Raw genomic sequence first — 24,199 nt, 5'->3', positions numbered from 1 at the left:
TAGAATAGAGGGCCCCCACTGGTGGATCCTAGCTAGCCTCTGTCGCAGGCTCAGTCCTGAGTTGAATCTCTCTCTTTCATCTCTTTTTTGTGCATATTTTCTCACTCAGACTCAGTAATCATCCACAAAAATTTCTATGATCACCCAATTGGAATTATAGATGGGAAAGGTCATTACGGATTAACTTTTCACACCAGAACAACAAGCTACATATGCTTTCAGAGAAGAATGTATTTCCTCCAAAATCATGATCTTGCCAGCACTTCACAAAACTGACAGCAACTGATCAAATTTGGTTGTCAACAGTAATTGAAACAGAATACAAATCAAATTATTGTTCCTTCATTCAGATAGTATTTCTTTCTTTTTTTTTAAGTGATATATTTATGATCTCTCATATGGACCAGTACAAAGTAATTTACCTTTAAAAAGGACTAAAAATTCTTGACATATCTACAAAGAGGTCCCAATAATGATATAAATGTAATGATGTGTCTATGCGACTACGATTTAGGCCCGTAAACGGGATGACTTACATTCCAAAGGAGGTAAAATTCTCTGACACACTAATCACACCTTCACGTACACCACATTATCACACACCCCACCAAAGTTGTGCAAACGTGACATGTTTTGACACTACCCTCAGAGCACACTGACCGAAAAAAATACTTAGCAGGTGACACGCAAAATATACAACGTGAATCTACGTGGCCGAGGTATCCCCTGTCATAAGTCGATCTCCTGCGATTGCTGTCGCCATATATGCTTCGCCTCTTCCCGCGTCAGCTGCTCGTACTCCCGCGCCTTGTTGTAGAGCAGGACGCCGAACACCACGATGAGCGTGCCGATCCCGCTGAAGAGGGTGACGGGGTTTCCAAACGTCAGGATGGACAGCCAGATTAGCAGGGCTCGCTTGACCGTGTTCGCCACACTGCAGACGTCAGAGAGAAGGGGAAGGTGATGATAAAAGATTCCCTTCAAGGTTTTCACTTTTCAAACACATTCTTTTGAATATGAAATGTGACATTAGAAGAGCATAGTATCATATGGACTTAAGCAAGGTACCCCACATGAAACTCAGCACATGGGCAGGCCCTTAACATTCCACCACTGCATTAGGAACACCACCCCCCCCCCCCCCCCCCCCATGAGATAAAATGGCACTATGATTGAATGGGGTAATCTGTACTTTTTGCATGGCAAAATGATCCTTTTCTAGGGGCAGATGCTATGGGCAGAACGAATAACAGCCTTCAAATGAGATGCATAATGAAATACCTCTTCTGTTAGAAAAATCAAATCTCTGTATTTGCCGCTATTCAATAGTTGCCATTCTGAAACATTAATATAGGGACATACAGGGAAAGTGGAATGTTTTCAGCCACAATATGTTCTTATTATTACGGTGGGTTGAAGTCCTAGTTATGAAGTGAAATATACCACATAGAAGATTTGTTGACAAGAATTCTCTTTCACCGGAGTAGAAGGGGATCCCAAATTATCAGGTGAGCTTAGCTTAAAAATGGATTCTTGGCACTTTTGGGGTATTCAAAATAGCATGTTTATCTGGAAAGACAAATGATACTACTGAAGAAGTTACTCTGAAATTAAAGATAACACGATTATCATATCAGATTAGCGCTTAGAAACTTAAGTAATAACCACTTTATAAATGATACTTATTAATATTATTATCATTATTATTATTACTACTTGTGATCCATAACATTAGGAGCCTGACTTAGTTGCAGAACATCTTGTCTGGTTTGGGTACTTTTAAATTCTCCAGACTCTAAACTTTTCAAATTTGGATATCATTTGTCTCACTTGATATCACTACCACAGAAATGGCAAGAAAGCCAGCTACCAGATAAATGCACATTGAAGAAATTTGGCTTCGAAGCTGCAGTAAAATACGCAGTAAGCCGTGCATTAAACACATAGACCCCGTTTACAGTGCGAGGCTCGGCCGCGGCTCAGCCGCGGCTCAGCCCCCCTTCATTTCAGTGTAAACGTGGAAAAGGCCAAATGCGGGGCCAAAATTGGTCGCGCATTTGGCCACACTCTGGAGGTGGTCTCGGCCACGGCCGAGCCCGGCCTTTTCTTAGTGTAAATGCAAACTGGGCCAAATGCGCGGCCAATTTTAGTCTGGCTTCCAAACCCTCTGCCCGTACTATTTCGTTGTTCAGGATATTAACCCCCTCAACGTCGAAAACTAGTATAGTTTAAGGTGGCTTTGTCCTGCAAAGGATTTTTCCTTCAGCAAAGGCCTTTGCCCGAACGGCTACTTCGTCGCCACGGAATCCAGTTGGCAAAGGGTCTGAAAACCAGACTATACCAAATTGCGTTTGTTTACAAGCAGAGCGCCACTACGACAAAATATTGAAAGGTTTGAATTGAAAGCGCGGCCGAGCCCGGCAGTGTAAACTGACAAAATTGCGGGGCTCAGCCCCGCAATTGAGGCTGGGGTTGGCCACGGCTCGGCCCAGCCCCGCACTGTAAACGGGGTCATAGGTAAGTTGAAACTACTGGTAAAGGTCATTTGTTTCAAGAACATAATATGTGGAGCTTGGATTTTAAAACAGATTTGAAGGGCTTATGATACTTTTGATATTGGACAGATATAATAATGTCTCATTTCACAACCAAATCACCTTTAACTTGCAGATTTCTCTGTTTCAATATCCGAGACTTTATCACATTATTGTTGTGAAGAGTCACACCTATATGTCCTGGCAATAAGAGGGCGACACACAGAACAAGTCAAACAAATTCCGCAATCTCACTGGTTAAGAGCTGTGTGGAAATTTTTGCTGGCCGCATGTTCGATATCAAATGATTATTGCGATCAGTGATGATAGCTACTACAAACATGCTATTGCACATATGTAGCGAGAGTTTTTGCACTTGTAGTAAGATTTCGCAGATGGAGCAAGGGACAGGTAGCCATGCATCCAGTAAATTTGTCATCATTAGTAATCACCAGACGCATGATTAGAAATGCGAAATTTTGGCAAAATTCTGTCCACTGTTCTATAAACAGATGGTGCACATGTCGTTTTGTGCATCAGTAGGAATAATATGCAAGTGGTAAACTGTTGAATCTAGTCTAATCCCATCCGGCTTCACCTGGTGGGTTAAACAATTCCATAGCTACCTTATGCACACAATTCCTAATGACGCACTCAGACCTGTGCATCAGTTGAAATTATATAACACCTGGATAGATCCTTGTCATTTGATTGGTTGTTTGCTACTGATCATTTGTCCCATTTCACTATTACGTCATCATTTGTGCAATTGTGGCTCCATTTACCGTGCAATCTTGGATCCATATGATTCACTCCATTGCACGCAGGCCGAGAGCCAGGCACATTACTCATGCAAAACGCTTGCGTTTGCAGTGTGTGTGTGATAGCGCACTAGCGTAAAGCGCTCAGTGAGCATTCTCTCAATCTCAGATCCCACACATTCTCTCTTGTTTCAAAATTCATAAAACATCAAATGACAAGGATCTATTTCAGGTGTTATATAAAACAAATAATAAATGTTTTTCATTCATGCAATGGACAGAATATTTCATTCGGTGAAAGACGAAATTATTGATCCATTTATCTCGGCTACGCCTCGTTGAATGGATCATTTCATCTTTCACCTCATAAAATATTCTGTCCATTGCACTCATAAACATTCATTATCTGTATGCTATACAACACAAAGATTCTAGCTATCTGATTGGTCGACTGCACACCATCGCTGTTGAGCTGTGCAATTTTGTTTGAGCAATAATGGATATGCACGGCTGGTGTCATCAATGCACATTGACTCCTGTGGTGAACTCATGATCCACTTGTAGTTTTTGCACCACTGCATGCCTCTGATGTCACAATAGAAATACTTTTGCTATGCGCACTCAATCAGTTAAAAGTGCACAGTCAGTCAGTCATTAGGTCTTAGCGCCAGTCGTAGAGATTTAACATGTTGAATTTCTACGAAATAAAAGTAAAATGAAGTAAAATGCAAGCGCACGCAGTGCGCACTGCGCGCGCTTTACAGTGGTAAGCCTACTCGTAAGGTTCGGTCATATAGTGTGTGGTGTCCGGTTGTACGACTGGTCTTAAGACCCAGCTTGGCTTAAGACTTTAAGACCAGTCTGATCGTGTAGTGTGCGGTGGCCTTATCTGTCAACTTTAGCCCATTGCTTTCACATACATGTACCTCCGACTGTACTGTGCCACCTCTCATGAAAAAATGGTTTTACCATTTTTGTTCTAAATTCAGGAATCGATGTAGACCACATCTGTTGATGTCTGAGGTGTTGTATACGGCAGAAAGTGTATGAACTTTACTCATGCAATGGAACAAGATTTCGCACTCGATGAAAGATGAGGCGCACTATTTAACTCAGTTTCACCTACTTGAATAGAACGCCTCTATCTTTCACCTTGTGGGAAATCTAGCATCATCGAACTCATGACCACTGAGAATTTCACTACTTGTATACCGTTACCTGTGAGTGACCGGTGATATCCTTCCCATTAGAGCGTATGCTGTGATGCTCTGTAGGTGGAAGAAGATTCCGTTGAGGACCAGCGCAGACACAAGCACGTGGTCTGGGGCGCCATCTTTGAATGGCAGCTCCTGACAGAAAAACGAGGAAGGTAAGAAACTTGAATTGATGCTAATGAAGACTGGCTATAAATGTGAATGTCAACTTTCCCTATCATATCAACGATCACTGAATTTGCCATGATGATGGTCAACTTACTCTAACAGAGTCAATTTTGCAACTGATTGACAAACTGCCTTTCACTGATGTAAATAAGCAGTGATTGTTCAGTGTTTTAGTCATAGCCATGATAAAAATCATGGCATACACACTCTGGGTTGATTTGAACAAACGATCTCCTGATTACTGGACACGCATCATATCCACTAGACTACCAAGCTTCTGCCAGACAGCCAGTGCTAGTTTTTATCCTTATAGCATGCAGCGGGTATTGTGTATTATCCATATTAATGAATCCTTACATCAAGTTGTTTTATTGCAACTGAGGAATTGCCCTGCATCGATGTAAATAAGCACTGATTGCTCAGTGTTTTAGTAGCAGCAATGATAACAATCATGGGTATACATAATCGAGTTGGATTTGAACCAATCATTTCCGGATTACTGGTCAGGCATCGTATCCACTAGATCACCAAGCTTCTGTCTGAGAGCCAGTGTTAATAGCACGCAGCAGATACTGCAAATTTTTATTCAAATCAATGTCGTTTTAAATCAATAATTTGAAAGTCAGTTTTGTTGTTTCTCATGTGTCTGTTTTAGCACATACAAATAATATGTCGGAAAAATAAGTTAAATGCTGAGACACGTTCAGAATGGATGCCATCAAACTCAAGTTCATGTGACGCCTATTTCCCTCTGACATGCCTACAATGTCTTAACCCATTGAAGATGGGCTGATTTTGCTACAACACGCATTTTCCATAGACCTCTGCCTGAGTATACTCGGGACTCGTCCTCAACGGGTTAACCCATTGAAGACGAGTCTCAAGAATACTTGGGCAGGTCTCTATGGGAAATGCATGTTATAGCAAAATCAGTTCGTCCTCAGCGGGTTGATAGTGCCAAGAATTGACTAATAGCACAAAACACTCATTTCTTGCAATTCCTACAGGCTACAGCACTGCATCAGTGTTCTTCAATAAATTTCGAACTGTAATGCTGGGTTCCAACTGTTGTGCGATCTGCTATGCACGCCAAAACTGGCCATTGGTAGCAGATAATGACATTTTTGTTTATGTCTATCACAATTTGTGCCACGATTGAAATTGTGGTCTGAATCTTGGAGTAATCATGGTGATCGTATAAGATCTTACCAGATCATGAGGTCAGTCGTAGACAATTTTTGAAGCATCCAAAGCTTTTCTACAAACATTGCAATCCCCATGATTTACCTCAAGAGCTGATATGATCAGCATGATTACTCCACAATTCAGACTACTATTTCAACAGTGGTGCAGATCGTGATATACATAAACAAACATTCCAGGATCAACTACCAGTGGCCAGTTGTGGCGAGCGTGGTGGTTCAAATGACAATGGGGACTCAGCACAAAGCACTTTAAAACATTTTTGCAATGGGTACTATGCAAATATGTCACACTATTGTCATTACTATTGCTTGCCTGTTCTGTGTACAAGAAATTTCAATATTTCATAGATATTTGACTGGTGCAGGCAGTTTCAGACGGAAGTTGAATATTTCAGAGGGGAAATTCATATTCTTAGGTGGAGTGAATTGCCCATATTTCAAGTTTTAAAAATGCACAGAGACATCTTCAGTTGGTGAAAGCTGTGCATCCAACAAGGTTTATGAAAGTAGTAACTGTACGATGAACGGGGAAAAATATTGAATGTTATAAAGTGAAGTATTTCCTGAGTATCAATTTGGCTTGAAGAGCTGGAACTTATTCGGCCGTGAGTCTCTCTTCTATGCTACTCCAAATTTTTTTCCCTACATCTTCTACAAAGCCAGCCTATGCAACTTCTCCCAGATGATGCTAGATTCTGTCACAAACATAACTTGCACACATTTCTGACAAATTCAGCGTTTCCCTTCAGACAATCAACGACACCACTCACCAGGAAGAAATACCAGGATGGAATGAGTAGAAGCACTGCTGCCGTGCTGGTGTAGAACTGTAACTCTGGTGGGCTGAAAGACAGTGGAGAGGGGGGCAAGAAGAAGAAAATGAGATAAAGCTCAATTTACAAGCATACAGAAAGAAAGATTTAACCCTGCACAGTAAACTCTTCTTTTTATAAGGACAATCTTTGGCAGATTCATAAAAATTACTTAGTGTTTATTTGAAAAATATGCCAACGTATATATCATTTTAGCCTGTGCATAATTAAATCATAACCACTTCCAGATCAATAACTGGTGCTATGCTTGTGAAGCATTACCTCAGGTTGTGTCATGGGGTATGTTTTCACATGCTTTTAATTCTGCTGAATAAAAAGAGAAATTAGTGTTACATATAGCAAGCAATTTTTTTTTTTTGCATGCTTTTATTTTTGCCACTACATGTAGTTTCTTGTCACATGAATGCATAAAAATTTCCACTTTTATATCATTTATTTGTACTGGGATAGTTTTACTTGCAGGATGCATTTAATCTCTATTTGTGCATGTTATTTATTGTCAATGGTAACAGACAAAAATAACTTCAAATACAACGATGAACCACAGTCTCTGTCTACACTGGGATTTCACCAGCTGCTGGTACAAAAGTTGTCCATTCGATGCCAAAGAGTGCAAACAAATATAACCATGAGATATACATCTTTCCCTCCTCCTCCAAACAGCATCTGACATTCAGAAATTGTGTGTTGATATTGCTATCTCATTTAATGTACACATTTCTCATAGAACCCTGCACTTGTCTAGAATACCAAAACCATGATTACAATCTTGAACTGTCAAATGCAACATATAGATGAGGACGGCAAAAGTTGAGCTAGTCTGATGACATTAAAGATTGGACAGATACAGTCTGGCCACGCAATATGTTCTATTTCTATTCGCAGACTCAACAGACAGGATATCGCTCAGAAGGAAATCTGGGTCATCGTCCTTCTGGCTGCTCTTCACCCCTCCTCCCCCCCCCCCCCACCCCACCCAACTCAACATCCTTTCTGGTTTGACTGAGTGACCCGATACCAATCCCGTTTGCAAACACGACTGAAAAATCATACCACATTCACAATCAAAAATTATAACCACGAGCATAAATTGCGGTTGTTAATACATTGAAAATGCCTTTAAATGCTCTCTACAGAAAAATGATGCTATAAAAATGCCATTCATCATCAATCATCATCATAATCATACCAATGGAGTATTGACTACAGGTATGTCACTTTAATGAGAACTGAAAATGCATAATGCTGCTGAAGTGAAAAGCCTAATTAAATGCAACCGTTTTGAATGCCCACGTCGATTGCATCTTGACATTGTCATGATGAAGAAGTGATACCATCAAAATTAAAACGGATTCATATGAACAGCTATGTTTTAATACTTTTACTCAGTGTGGTTTTCTCGTCTTTGATTGATCTTTTGAATGATAATTCTGAATCAACCTTTGATCTCTTTCCAATATCCACAACTCACGCAATTCCATGTGAATGCATGTCACCCTTGTGTCCACAGCTATCATGCCTTTATTTGCTCCTAAAAAATCTTATTTTCCTTGGCAAAGCAAATATTTGATTTTCTCCTCAGCTATAAGGGCAAATGAACATCTCCACAATAGAAAAAACAAATTATGGTATGTACACACACACACACACACACAAAAAAAAAATCAAAGAGACCAGGGGAGGGGGGAGGGGCTCAGGCTCATCCAAGCTTTGGGGAACCATCTGGATGGCATGGGGTCTATATTCTATCACACTGGCGATAATACCTGCCAAGTCTGCAGAAAATTTGACCATACCTTTTCATAGAGAATATCAAATATGAAAACTGGCCCTCCTATTTGTTACGATTCTGAGTCCAAAGGGGCTACCGCTGAATCTGCCATATATGAACTTGAAAGTGCACTCACAAATGTACACTGCATCTACTCAAGAGAATTTCTGGTTTTATGGACCGATTCTGTGAGGCGGTTTGTGTATCATCGGCATGGGCAGCACCATTACTGCGGTGTCCCGGCCGACACCCCTCCCTCTCCCCCACCCTCCTCCCTACATTAGCACGCGCACGGAATGAAAAACTGATGCATGGTTGTTTTAGCCAATAGGCGTCTCGTACTGAGTGCACAAACGCTTGCTTAATGCGCGAACCTTTGTTACTAGTGCGCGTACTCCTGCTACAAATGCGCGATAAACATGTTGCCCAGGGGGTGGGAGGTGGGGGAGAGGAGGGGGGGTAGGCTGGGACACCGCAGTTTGAGCTAATGGCTGCGCCCAGTGCCACAAATTGTCTGCTGCCCTCAACGAACCCGAATTAGTCTATAGAAAAGATATCTTTGAAAGATTCTCCAATTTGGGGGTTTGTTTGTTTGTTTGGTTTATTTCTGCATTTTCTTTCTCCGAATACAATTGCAAATGAAAACAAAATGATACAGATACATACAAATCAATACAAAAAAAAATCATTTGCGTAACAACATTCAGTCTGAAGTGGCATAATTATGAATCAAAATAACATATTAAGGCTTACTGTATCTAATAACAAAGGAGAAATCAATACAGGGGACCGTCATCATAAGCAGAGCTTGACGTGGATGAGGCCCTATCTGAATATGTGATACCAATGTAATACAACACCAATTATATATGTACTCATAAAACTCTTAATCTTAATACACAAAACACATTTTGCTACAGAAAAAAAAAACAGAAAAGAAAAATAGTGACTTGGCGCTTTAGAACAAGAAAAAAAAAAACAGCACGCAGCACCATTGACTGCTGCATGGTATAGTAGACAATAAAAGTGTAGGTGTGTGCGAGTGACAGTGCGTCGTGTGTGCAGGTGACAGTGCAAGAGAGAATAAAGGCTGTAGCATGCCTATTTTGGGGGTAAGGTATACGCTTTAATGAATGTATGCATGTTCTTAGTATCCTGGGAGCCCATAAGTGGGGCATGGTGCCCATTTGCACATTGTCAAATCTATTTTCTATTATCCCAGTGAAAATGATAAAAAAGATAAAATTGTGAATTTGGACCCCGACCTTGCCCCCCCCCCCCCCCCCCCCCCCCCCCACCCTGAAGGGGCACCCCATGATCCTCTATAAACAAACTTTGGGGCCATGGTAGTGTACATGGTGCTCAACTGAAGAAATTAAGGGTCAATCACCCTAGGGATGGTACCTGCCAATTTCTTTATGTGTTTTTCAGGAAGAAGCTGAAAATATGCACCCTTTACCCACCCCCCCCCCCCCCCCCCGCTCCCATCTACCATGAAAAAAAAAAACCTTTCCTGTCTTCACTGAGCAAATGGGTGAATAAATGGTAATCACAGACTTCCTTGGGGCTCTTATACATGGACATCTATTCCTTTGACCTTTTGACCTCTTTGAACCAAAGGCAGGGCACACTATCATCTCATGCGTCGGCAAACATCCTGGTTTGCATGTACGTACAGACGACTTTTCCCACAATGCACAACGCCACTGGGTTCTCCACTTTTAGACTGGCAAAGTGGCATCACGCTCACTTGTGAAGCAACAGGAATTGAATAATGACCATTGACAGACATTATGATGTATGGAAGAGATACCGTATAAGTGTTTTCAGGTCTGAGTCTATCTGTGATAGCAAACATGAAGTGTTGATAGACCGCCCCCTCCCCTACCCCTCTCTTCCCTTTCCCCTTCCCCTCTCCTTCCTCTCCCTTCTCCTCCCTTTCCTCTTCCCTCCCCTCCCCTTCCTCTCCCCTTCCCCTCCCCTCCCCTCCCCTCCCCTTCCCCCCTCCCCCCCCCCCAAAAAAAAATGATTAAAGTGACATGTAACCATTTCATTTGCTTGCAAAGTGAAGAACAACACCTGGGGCCCCATTTAACAAGAAAAGTTGCCATGATAGCATGTCTTGCTGTATTATGGCAAGTGTCATGGCAACAAGAAGAACCCTGCTTTCTGATTGGTTGTTGCTATGTGAAGTTGCTCTTCCAGCAAGCATTGCCATTCAAAGATCTGTTATGAAATGGGACCCTGGTGTACTCACCTATATTTGTACTGACTTCCACTCAGCAACTTTTTTGAAAACACATTCTGAAGGCTGCAAAGGAAGAAGAGAAGAGAATAAGGAAGTGAGTTCGGTATGGACGGTCATTTTTCCCTCTTTTGACAACTACATTCTCTATTAAAGTCCTTCTCAAAAGTGTTGTTGTAGCAGTCCAAACAAACAAGAGCAAATATTATACATGTACAGCAGAAACTATTCTGTAGTGTACATTGGGCACATACTGACTCAGCGGAAAAAAGGATCATCCAGTGTACATTCCCTGTTTATAAGGATAATCTTTTCTTTTTTTTATGCTGTCGCGCAAATAAGAATATATTTTTAACTCTGATATCTATGGTTGTGTTTCTGAACTATTCTGCCTTCAAATATGTTTTGCTGAGTTTGGCTGAGGTATTCAAACATTTCTTTTGAACTTCTTCAAACAGTTTCTTCTAAACAAATGAACAAAAATAAAAGTCTTGGGTAAATAGTATATGTGCTTATTAACCCACTGAAGACTGTTCATGAACATACTCAGGCGGATATCTTTATGGAAAATGCATTTTAACCTAAAATCAGCTTAAGTCCTCAACGGGTTAAGGGCCTTGCCCCTCAATGGAAAGGAGGGGCAGAGGGCATGAAAATGCATGAGAGAATAGTGTTGATTCCCATAATGAATGCCTAAAAATAGATGTACACTGTTGGCACTGCTCATCACTCAAGTACTGTATACAACAGTGTACAATGTACATTAGAAATGTAATGACTTCTTCAGGAGTGTAATGTTATCTTAGTCTTTTGAAAAATCAAAATTGTAGCTGATACATAAAAATGTGGGCTTAAAAGCAATCATAAAGGCCTTCATTTCTTCTTGTTTTTTTAGTAGGCATCTTCTTTTCTCTTTTTTTAGGGGGGGGGGGGGAGGGAAGGGTCACATGGGTAGGCCCGTGCAATATACATGGTGTATATTTTTAAACTAAACAGAGGTATAACCTTTTAATATTTGCATTGCAAGTAAAAAAAAAATGCAGTCCCATACAAAACATGAGAGAGCAGATTTGTGTGCAGTGAAGCAAATAGCCAGCAGTCACTCAACAGTATAAGAAGACTATGTATAAAGTATTATCAAGATCGAGACTTGGTGATACTCACTCAGTTGTACTGATTGCCAGAGAGGGTATTCATTTTTTTGTTTTTTAAAGAAATGATAATATAACCTACCAATACAAACCTCAATTCACCCACACACGCAACAGACAGACAGACACACACACACACACACAGACACAGACAGACAGACAGAGACAGACAGACACAGACAGAAAGACAGACACACACACACACACACACACACACATACTGAGAGCTGTTCCTCTATCTAAGGCATACAGTGCTGTCGGCAGGCACATTCTGCTCATTGCCTCCGGCCTTGACTTTCCTTGAGTCATTACCTACGGGACACGGTCCACTGCTTCCTTTCTGCACTGTCTCTGCTACAGCGCGCTCAACCTATCAAGACACGAATTCCAGCTCTGATCAAAACGCTTACAGTACATCGTGTCACCTTTCACGAGGACATTCAATACACTTTATAATCTCAAGATACATTTGTACGCCTCATAACAGCCACACATGTTTTGCAAATTGAATGAGTACTCTGCCATGACGTCTATGAGACAAGGCTGCAACCTAAAACAGGATAATTTTTTTTTTTTGATCCATTACCATAAACATCAATATTTTTGTGCTATCAATTTTTGGGTGCTAAGCAGCCCCAAAACATATTTGAGGGTTTTTTAATTCCATGCTGCACAATTGTCAACCCATTCAAAATGTGCAGAGAAAATTGTGAAGATATTTTTGCGGGTTTTAGAATTTGTGCAAGCCAAAAGTAGCGAGAAATACGCAAAAAAAAAAATGTTCCACGAAAATTTCATCATTCAAAATACCTACAATGTCATATAAGGGCCTAGTGGGTCTTGTTCAGAGATTCAAAATCTTGTGGGATGTAGGTAAATTCTGTCATCTGAGAAGCGGCTACACTAAATATGATATTGCTGATTAAACTCTAAAATAAATGTCTGAAGTGACAAATGGTTGAGGTTAAACTTTGGAGTACCAACAGGTAATTAAAGTTTCTCGCATTCATCACAAATGACACGTAGCAACCTTGTGTAGGTTTTATCTTTACATTACAACTGCCCATTTCCTTGTTTAATAATTGAAGAAAGAACAATAAAAGTCAATCTCATGGTCTTGTTTATTTGATGGGGGGGGGGGGGGGGGGGGTTGAGAACTTCTTACATATACCAAGCTGTATGTCAATGGTGGCACTACCATTGAATCTTGAGCTAACTTCCATATGCTACCTCAGTAACAGCCAAGCAGCTATTGTGCCTTGTGATAAATAGTTGGGTGGATAATGTAACACACACACACACACAAATGCAACATGATTCCCCTGTTTACTGTGTTTCAAATCCTGGTAATGGGTTGCACCTTACCAGTCGACAATGTTGGTTGCTATGGCGGCCTCAAAGCCAATCATGGTAAAGCTGAGCTCGTAGCAGCTGGTCAGCGCCAGGCCGCCCACCACGGGGATGAGGGACAGCTTGACCCACAGGCCCGTCCGCTCGCGCAGGACCAGACGCGCCATCACCACGGTGAAGAAAGGGGCCGAGCTCTTGATGGTCTCCGTGAATGACACAGCGATATTTTTCAGGCTCACCAGACCAAGCACCACAGTTGCAAACCTGGATATAGCATGAACATTATAAAGAATTTAAAATGACTACCATAAAAATAATATATGCCTAATTCAATGCTATCCTACATGGAAAAATAATATGCCACTTTTTCTTCCACTCATCATGAGAAATGCATGATGGGGACTCAACTATCACTTACCATAAATTTAAATTCTATTTCAATTGACAATTTTACCTCTTTCCATTAGTCTTCTTTTACTTAATATTTAACGTGATTTCTTTTTCTTTTTCAATGGCAGACGACTACAGAAGCCCATTCGTGCCAAGCAGGATAAAATTTTCAGTGGAGCTAACTGGCGGCCGCCACATAATTGTTTGGCGGCCGCCACTTGATTATCGTTAGGCGATATCGATATCGATAATTATCTGGCGGCCACCACATAATTAAGTGGCGGCCGCCAGATGATTATGTGGCGGCCGCCACTTAACGTTCAGCTCCACTGAAAGTTTTATCCTGCGTGGCACGAATGGGCTTCCGTAGACCACAGTGGTAACCACTATTAAAAAAGACTGAACTAATACTTCATCCACAAACACAAAGAACAAATGAAAATACTGTAAAGTGAACTTATTTCCACATGAATACAAAGACACACTGCTAAAGAAATAGCATTACAACTTTTAAGCATTAAAGGGTGTATACAGTTCTGGTTGAGATGAGGATTTAGCTTTTAACGTTTTGTGAGATATTCAGAAACCACTCTATGAGATGTCAAAGAGCATGCAATTCTAAGGGGTATCAAAAGTTTATTTTACGAAAATCGGTTTTGACATGGCTGAGATATCCAAAACAAGGTGAAACAAAGAGATGCTAATAAAAGGCGTGGCCTGTCGCCTTTTATTATTATCACTTTTTTGGATATCTCAGCCATTTCAAACCCAATTTCCATCAAACAAACGTTGAATCCTTCTTAAAATTATATTCTCTTTCATATTTCATAAGAGGTTTCTCATTATCTCAAGTAGGAATGTTGAAAACATGAATCCCCACATCAACCAGTACTGTACAGTCCCTTTAAATTGTATGGTTTCAAAAGAAATCTTCAAGCATATCTCCAGGGCTGCATACTTTTGTTTTTTCTTTTTCTCCTTCAACCCAAGATAAACCAGGGAAGCCTGATTAAGTTCAACAACAATAAAAAAAAATCACAATAAACAAGTAATTTCCCTGCCAAATAACGACATGATGAAGTTTAAACATTGAGAAATAGCTTTTCCCTATATCGCTGCAAATGCATACATGTACAGTGTATACATCAATGTCCCTGCAGTTCCATAATCACAGAATGAGATGGAAATTTGAACTGTACATCATTAATGCACAGCAAATTAGCTTTCCTTCAAACCAGTTTTTCATCAATTAATATATTTTTTTCCCAAAATATTCCTCTACTCTGTGCTTGTCCCCATGCCTCAACAACCACTGTTGGACTGAAACAAAACCCAAATCCAAACAGATCAATAACACCTGTCAGCACAGTACAAATGCCCTGTTCATCACGGTGGCGCTCAGCACTGCTCTAAATCAACATTAGCCTGCTTCTGTTGGGTTTTAACAGGGTGTCAATGAAAGCCTTTAATAGTGAGATTAGAAGCATTTAGCAGGATGCAAATCATATTATGCAGGTTGTTATTCCAGTTTCAGTGTCACAAGACTGTAGAACAACACCGATACAGCACTACTGATGGCACTTTAGTTACCCAGTGCTCATTGGGCGACTCGGCTACCATAGGCTTATTTATACACCATCTTTGCCAAATCCTCAATTCTGATTGGTTGAAATGGGAGGCATGAATTTAAAGATTAATTGCAGCCTTTAACTTATAGTACCCAAATTGCCAACATAGTACAAAACTGTCCCACAGCACTAAAAATGCCCTCTTTTTTGTGCATACCCAGGATGCACACAGACATGTGTACATGTACTGTAAATGCTTGGCTTTCTATTGGCGTGAGATAAATAGGACCCTTGTCTGATGCAATTGCAACACGAATGCCTATGGCAGCATCCAATGAGTATAAACTTAACTGGTATGATGGTGATCAACCAAGTGAAATATCTTTTTCCTTGGTACATTAACAGATGTAGACTGTTATCATTTGGGGCATTGTCAATATGACTGCCTCTCAGGATCTCAACTCCATGCTATGACCCTAGGATCGAGCAAGCTCTGTAGATAATAGCATGGAATTGGGATCCCTCAGGCAGGGCAATAATATCACCAATGCCCCGAATAGTAGTCCAGATCTGTATACTCTATATTGCCAAAACACAAATACAAGCAAAAGAAAACAAGCCCAAAGATATTTTTGACGCTAATCTCACACATCTAATAATGTATTAATGGCTATTTTCCATGCCCTCTTGAACAGCATCAGCTGTACTTTACATGTCCAACTTATCTCTCTTGGGAGAAATGACAGATGTGTGGGTTGAAAACAAAAACCCACACACCACTCGCTGGATCCCATACTCTCCCTACATCTCCAAACAGAATCCTTGCCGACTGTGTATAGCTGCAGGGTAGTGTATGATACACTAGTCAAATATACATTTGAAGCTGGGTACCGGGCCCAACCCCTGTAACAGTAGTCAATATGTGTTTACAATGTCAATGCTGGCTGCAGGTGGATTTCTACGATCAGAAGCTCATGCACGACTCTATTTCTAATAGTCCACTAGCATGGATGCAAACCTAAATACAGAACTGCAGTTTTCTGAGGGGCTGTAAAGGCACATTTTTGGTTAAGAACAGTATTTTTACCATTCGTGCAAACATACATGTGTAGAAATACAATTTGGAAACTTACAATACTTTCTGCTTTTTTTTTAGTATTTTTACTGGAAAAAAAAAACAGCAGCTGGCATCTTACCACTAGAAGCAAAAATCTTGACAACAACAATCCGCTTTTGTGATGATGCATATTTGTCTTGGAAAGAGTGTGACAAGTTTTCGTGACTCAGCAAAGTTGACATTCATACATCCTGTAAGTCCAGTCTATGTAATCTGCTAAAACCTATACATTATTTTACACAGCAACAACTTCTTCCTGTAAATCACATCAATGTGATATTGAGTGTTTGGGGGACCTTGGACTCATAAAACAATATAAGTTCACAGGCAGAGTTGAATGCAAGCCTTAGGACAGGGTTGCTAACATTGCCATTAATCAAAATCAGGAAGGTTCCACATACAGTAGCAATCAGGGAAATAAATCTGCATTTTACATGCCCCTCAATGGATAAAAACTGATTCCAAACAGTTAAAAGATTTCCATTTTTATATTCTTGTCAGAAAATGACAAAATAAGCAAGTTTTCAGGCAGCCTCCAAGAGAATAGGCAATTTCTGTTATGTGTATTAATGGACGGAAGTTTCGTTTTCTACAGTCTGGTAACAAACCACTGTACACACCTGCTCCCGCCAATCAAAGGACAAGTCCACCTTCATATACATGTGGACTCCGTCACTGACCAGGGACGCTAACCTGGAAGCATTAAACTGCACATTACTTGAATATGACACCATTCTGAAGCAAATCATTTTCACACAACAATAGATATACAATGAACTCTTGAATGAATTCCATAAGGATTGGAACAATCATCTCCCAGCATTTCCACTGATTCCCACTGATCAGTTACTAGCCTTCCCCTTTAATAAAAACATAGAAATAAGACATTCTCTCATAAATCAGAGGATTAAAACACAAAGAATGTGATTTGAAAGCTTTATCACACATGAAATACCACAGTGTAATAGCTAATGCAGTACTAGTCTCAAAGCTACATGTACACAGTTGGAGAGACAGAAATGTGTACAAAGATGTATATTTGTCCCTTCGCAACCACAGTGCCATGATTGATTAACATACAGTAGAAGGGTACAGAAGCTTAAAGGGGAAGGCTAGTAACTGATCAGTGGGAATCAGTGGAAATGCTGGGAGATGATTGTTCCAATCCTTATGGGATTCATTCAAGAGTTCATTGTATATCTATTGTTATGTGAAAATGATTTGCTTCAGAATGGTCTCATATTCAAGTAATGTGCAGTTTAATGCTTCCAGGTTAGCGTCCCTGGTCAGTGACGGAGCATTAATCTGCACATTACTTGAATATGACACCATTCTGAAGCAAATCATTTTCACACAACAATAGATATACAATGAACTCTTGAATGAATTCCATAAGGATTGGAACAATCATCTCCCAGCATTTCCACTGATTCCCACTGATCAGTTACTAGCCTTCCCCTTTAATAAAAACATAGAAATAAGACATTCTCTCATAAATCAGAGGATTAAAACACAAAGAATGTGATTTGAAAGCTTTATCACACATGAAATACCACAATTAGCTAATGCAGTACTAGTCTCAAAGCTACATGAACACAGTTGGAGAGACAGAAATGTGTACAATGTATATTTGTCCCTTCGCAACCACAGTGCCATGATTGATTAACATACAGTAGAAGGGTACAGAAGCTTCTCCTAAATGTTCATCAATCATAAATGAGTGCAACTCAGCAGGTGTTTGTTCAATAACCAATAACCACACCTCAGTTGGCCTTGACACACATTCCCATAGTTACACATACACAAACACACTACATACACAGTTATACACATTACATACACACAAACATGTACACACATACACACACCACACACACACACATTATATACCAACAATGTACGGTGGTATGCAACACTTACTACACGTATGCAAACAGAGCAAAACATGTACTGTAAAAGTGGTTTCTTTCACGTACAGAAACTTTCGCGGTTTCCATCGGTGCAGACTTTTTCGCGTGTGTTTAAATTCGCGGTCGGTAATGATAGCGTTGTACAATCGACGAGTTCAAAACATTTTCGTGTGATGTTAAATTCGCGGTTCAACCTCAAAGCGCGAAAAGCGTGAAAATAAAACCACCGCGAAAGAAACCACTTTTACAGTAATGCACACCTTAGTCACACACATTTATTACATCCATACTGGCGATGCACATTTTACATTTGTAGTTTAAACACACAGTAGAAAATGAAAGCAAAATAAACTTGCGTGTATAATACTCGATGCTCCCTCATCCTCTCCCACTGTCCCCTTAATACATCTCTATCAAATTTCCTGAATTGCGTTGAAAAGGGCACCACTAAAAGCATTCTGTACAAAGAATGCACCTATGGCACCACAATGGTGTTTAACCCACTGGAGACTAGTTCTAGGTGGTATAGTCCACTCAGAAATATGGTGTCATAGCAAAATCAGTTCATCCTCAATGAGTTGACAGGGAGCTTTAAATTTTCGGGATTCGGACGTTCAGAGCAAAAAAAAAAAACTGTTCTGAGCATGCATAAAATCGCTTTACATCCAAATCGATCTATTAATAGTTCACGTTGCCTTAACCCATTGAAGACAGTTTGATTTTGCTACAACACACATTTCCCATAGACACCCGCCCGAGTATACTCTGAACTTGTCCTCAATGGGTTAAAGTTTTCACCACGCGTTCTGGACCATTTTTACGTTCACTCAATTCACGATGCAGAGAGATACGTATTTGATGCACTGATCATATGGGGGCGCCATTGTACATTTTATACGTTGCGTACTAGTGTAATCCAAAGCTACAAGTAGTTTGCAAAACAATGCGGGGAGAGAGGAGAACGGCCTTTTGGGCAACTTCTTAAAGGACAAGTTCACCTTCATAAACATAAGGATTGAGAGAATGCAACAATGTTACAAGGGTAGTAGAACACATCAGTGAAAGTTTGAGGAAAATTGGACAATCGATGCAAGTTATGAATTTTTTAAATTTTTGTGTTGGAACCGCTGGATGAGGAGACTACTACAGCTTGTGAGTCATTTGCGTACAACAGTATAAAGAAAATGTATAAGAAAATTCAACATATTTTAACTTTTTTCGCATAATAAAAGAGCACTTGACTTGCCTCTTTCTAAAGGCAGGGGGAATAATATTACCCATAACATTTGTCGGTAACGAGTCAGGGGAATGTGTACTTTTTTCAAAAGATGGAATTTTGTGAAATTCTCTTTATATTTTCCTTATATTGTTGTACGCATGTGACATCGTACACTACAGTAGTCTTCTCATCCAGCGGTTACTGCACAAAAACTTCAAAAATTCATAACTTTTGAACGGATTGTCTGATTTTCCTCAAACTTTCAATGATGTGTTCTACTAATATTGCTACTTTCTCTCAAACCTTATGTTTACTAAGGTGAACTTGTCCTTTAACATGGAAAGTATTCCACAGGGTGATACACACCCACTCGCCAAGGGCAACTAAAATTCACTGGCAGGCAAGTTAAATGAACGGACAATTGGCTGTTAGATAATATGTAAAGGCCCTAAGGGGCCAAAACAATATTGTTTGTTATGCCATTGTGCTAGCTTCTCAAAATGTGTATACACACACATAAAATGAAAAACAATGTTTGCTTTGTATATTTATTTAGATTGAAAGTTTGTATGCTGGTGAAATGCCTAGTTCTATCTCAGGACAAATAACCTCGGTCATAGAGGACCAAAGTGTGATGTCATAGCCATTCATTGCCATGGAAACTTATTCTAAACAACCTCACCTGGCCCACATATCTGTGAAACATTATTGCTGCTAACAATGCTTGCACCTGGTTCCCACCCAAGCTACAACAAAAGACTGTGACATCATTACTGGGGTATTCTATTAATGCTTGCGTAAATTGTTTTCCTGACAAAATCCTACACCTGTGTTTTCTCTTCTTTTTTTTTTATCTCTCCTGAGCAGGTGTATTCAAAGTTTAATCATCACTATCAGTAAATGCTTTTGAATATTTCATTACAATTTCCTTCAATTCATACATTACTTTGGAGAAGGGACTGCTAAATAAATCTGATAATCAAATGTAGAAAACACCCACACCGAAAAACAATCAAACACTGACACATATTTTCTTTAATACTTAATTTCCTTTTTGATAACATATAGCACCATTACTGCGAGTAGAGAAATGCGAGTGGTGAAAAATATATGTAAGCAGTGAGGTGCACATGAATGGGCAATATCTCTTCAAGTAATTTGATCCATACACTGTATAACCGTTGCCAGGGAAAGAAATAAATAACCAACAATATTACTCATATCACATAACTTTTTTTTTCTTTTTTGTAGATCGCTTTCTATACCAGTGGTATTACAGTTTGTCTGCATAGAGAATGAAGTTGAGGTACCTTGTTTCCCTCAAATATAATCTAAAATTCACCAAGACTTTAATGTTTTAAATATTACCGCTCCTTTGTTCGCATAACAAGAATCAGCCTACTCAAGTTTCACAACTGGCAGGAAAGATGGACCAATTCTGGAGTGTTCTCCTTGGAATTAGGTCACAGTTGCTCTAGGATACTCTGAAATGGAAGAAATGCTCACCAACCAAGGGGGGGGGGGGGCAGGCAAGAGGCACAATGAACATTTTAGTGAAATATTAGAAATGGAGAATCCACACACACTGAACACATGAAATGTAACACTTCTTTCATAATTACAAGGGAGAAGATATCTATTGACATACTTGTACATCACAGAAAAAGTTAAATGAGACAACAAACAAATTCATCTGTTTTAAAGCCAACTTTAAACATTGTAGTCTACTTATCACTTTTCGTAAATCAACTAGGGCAAAGTGACTGCTGTAAACGGTCCAAGGGGATGCCTTCTTCTTTTCACTGATCACTAGGAGTATCAGGATTACGGCACTTAATTTGAATACAAAATATGAAACTCAAGACATATTTCCCTCTAATCATTCAAATCTTTAACCATGTCACCCTCATGAGACTTTCTTGATTGAAATTATGAAAGAAAAATTATATTTTTTGGCTGTTCAGTGATATTTGCTTTTGCAGTTGACCTCTGAAATACCTATTGAAATATGAGATAATCCATTTCTCTGCTTCCTGTCAACTTTAAATTGCCATCTTTAGCCAAAGTTCAGTGACTTTTGTTTAAGTTTGACAAGCCAGTCCTTTCATCATGTGTAAATAATTGTGCTTAGGTCTCTAAACATTGCTTTCACACATCCTATTACACTGATGTATACTGTAGATGGTTGGAAATGCATTCATAGCTAAAGTTCAATGACTTGCAACTTTCCTACAAATCTGCCCAATGTGCCCCATTACACATAAAACTATGGTAACTTTACAATCAATGTTAAATCTGCAATCAATGGTATCCAACAGTGGCGTCTTAGCTTTGATTGGCTATGGAACAGTATTGCTATGGCACTTACCATTGATTGCACAGTTACTATTACCTCTAAAGTTACTATAGTTTTATGCAACAAGGCCCTGATCAGTACATCTATACCTCCTGTAGTACACATATTCAATTGTTTTCTTTGAATATTGAAGATGCTGTGTCAACAATATTACATCTAATGGTTAATGTTAGACTGCTATCTCATAATGAGATTCAACTACTAGTACATGTAAATCCAAAGAAAAGTGCTATGCCATAATTTGACACCACTTGTGAGAGAGAATAAAAAGTGCATTCACCTCATGACACCGAGGAACACCATGTTGCGCCGAAAGTTGAGCGGCTTCTCCTCCTTGCTCTTGTGGTGGTAGAGGCAGCACGGGACGTGCATCTTAAAGAAACCGCACACTGTCGTCATCACCATCTGAACAGACCCTGCAGTAGGAAAGTGGACAACGAAACAAGTACTGTGTATGTAGTAACAATGGGAGGTCTACAGCAGTCTGATAAACACATGAAGCTCAGCGCGAACAAATAGAAGATAATTAATGGCAGGCACTCTCCTACTTGTTCATACTAAGGATGCAAATTGTATTGCGTTAGCGGCCAATGCACGGGCACCCGACGAATTGATGCTTGTGGCTGCAGCACTGCTCCAATGCCTTAAGTATCCACTGATCCCATAAGGATTAGGCAGTCTGTCACAGTTGCACAGCATCTGTAAAAATGGTACTTCTGTACGCTGAAGGGGGTATGTTAATATCCCTGGTAACCATCTCATAGATGGCTCTAAAATTCTAAAAAGTAGGTCACTTGACTTGATGGGAAAAAAAAAAAAGATTGCATGACTGTCTATCTGCACAATTTGTAGTTTGTGGAATAGGACAGGAACTGTAACATGCCACCTACCATACACACACTGAGCTGTCAGGTTGTTGTTTATAGGTTTTTGCAATAGATTGGTTCTGTACGTGCATTTCTATTTTATTCATTTCTTTTAAAACAAAAATTGCCCTTAACAACCACAAAGCTTGCCGGTGGTTTGTACTACCCTAGCAACGACTAAAGTGAATTCCTGCTCATAGATCTTAATGGAAGGGAGCAGGTGAATAAAATTTTTCGTTACTGTGACATAGGAAAAGAAATATCCATGAACTGAAATAAATAACAGAAACAGTCTATTACTGGAAGTTTGTTTGTTTGTTTGTTTGTTATGGTTTGGTTTATTTTCTTTAATCACAGGATAAAGTGCCCTTGATTAGCTAGCAAGGCAACTTTTTTTTTCAGAGAGGCTGTGAACACAATGCTACAACAACAAAAACAAACAAACAAACAAGAGACAACCCAACCAGTTACTGTTTTAACTAAATCTCATCACACAAGTGGCCCTAAAATACTCACCAAGCATACCAGGATTGCCTCCGAGCGTACTCAAGATGTACTTGTTCAGGAAGAGGGTGCAGAAACTGAAGAAGTACCACAGCATGAGGTATGTCATCGCTCGCGCCGTCAACAAATTGTCCTGCGAGTCTCTTTTAGTTCTCTGCACCTTCGGCCCCTTGATCGGGACAACCTTGGTCTGCTTCTCCACATCTCGGCCGTGAAACGAAGACTGTCTCGACACGGGCGGTTTGCTCTCCGCAACCGAGTGCGGGGCAGATGAAGACGGTTTGTGGTTTGCGTGTGCATTGTTGGCAAAGGAGTTGCTGGTCTTGGAAGAGGCTTCAGCCTGCATGCCCACTGCATGGGAGTTCGACAGACCCTGTTTGAACAGCCCTGTGGAATTTGGCAGGCTGCCGCTGAGGGACACAGAGCTAAGGTCTGCTTGACCAGCAGCTGAAGAAGTGAAATCGCCACCACCATACTCTGTCACGGAGACTGTTCGGTTCCGTGGCTGCACGTCTTCGTGAATGCGGTGCCTGGCGTCCGTCTCGAAGAACTTGTTGACCGACTTGAAGCTTGGCGACCCCATGGGGCTGGTTGGACTTGGCTGGACATCGGCTCCATGGTTGCTGGCATGCTGGTAACTCATTTTGGATGACCGGAAGAATGCTTCAACTTCCGAACTCAAAGCACGCCACAAGTAAAAGCAATCTGACCTTTCACATCAGGAGTACATTTTGTAGTCTTCAAATCCAACGTGAACAGACCAAAGCAAAATGTCAGCTTTCATGTCTGCAAGTTCCCCTGTAGATCCTGAGTTCAACTCGCCACTCACAGGCTGGCTCTATGAGTCAAAGACACTTGCCATGTTAACACAAAACCTGTTCAGTGGAAATAAAAGTACAAAGAGAAGAGTGCAATATGTGTTAATCCTTATCAATTTTTTAACATGGGCTACAGCAAAGGCAAGTAATATCTGGAAAGGAACTAGATATGGTAATTAAAACATAACTTCATTCTTTATTTCTAACACTTTTCAAAAA

General features: G+C 40.2%; 1 protein-coding gene across 1 annotated transcript; it reads right to left on the bottom strand.

The window, feature by feature from the left end:
• Positions 1-342: 342 nt before the first annotated feature.
• Positions 343-23,971, bottom strand: LOC139721126 (solute carrier family 35 member E2A-like). The gene is made up of 7 exons (XM_071632459.1): positions 23,175-23,971; positions 22,073-22,208; positions 13,248-13,496; positions 10,744-10,797; positions 6,653-6,725; positions 4,514-4,644; positions 343-934 (listed from the first exon to the last, which is right to left on the bottom strand). Exons 1-7 carry the CDS (start codon positions 23,803-23,805, stop codon positions 730-732), a joined length of 1,479 nt encoding a protein of 492 aa, XP_071488560.1. The 5' UTR covers positions 23,806-23,971; the 3' UTR covers positions 343-729.
• Between the last annotated feature and the right edge of the window lie 228 nt (positions 23,972-24,199).

The sequence above is a fragment of the Diadema antillarum genome, unplaced genomic scaffold, assembly GCF_040938485.1.
Source record: "Diadema antillarum isolate AM-2024a unplaced genomic scaffold, OU_Dant_1.0 scf00000013, whole genome shotgun sequence".
NCBI classification, from domain to species: Eukaryota; Metazoa; Echinodermata; class Echinoidea; order Diadematoida; family Diadematidae; genus Diadema; species Diadema antillarum.
This window is presented reverse-complemented; position numbering and strand designations above follow the sequence as displayed.

Bases quoted from the DNA above. Each gene is read 5' to 3' on its own strand.
- LOC139721126 (XM_071632459.1), bottom strand. From the start codon at position 23,805: ATGAGTTACCAGCATGCCAGCAACCATGGAGCCGATGTCCAGCCAAGT. The intron at 6,726-10,743 runs GTGAGTACACCA...ACTGTCTTTCAG, and splicing joins GGAAGTCAGTACAAATATAG to CCCACCAGAGTTACAGTTCT. The intron at 935-4,513 runs GTAACGGTATAC...TGACGTCTGCAG, and splicing joins ATATCACCGGTCACTCACAG to TGTGGCGAACACGGTCAAGC.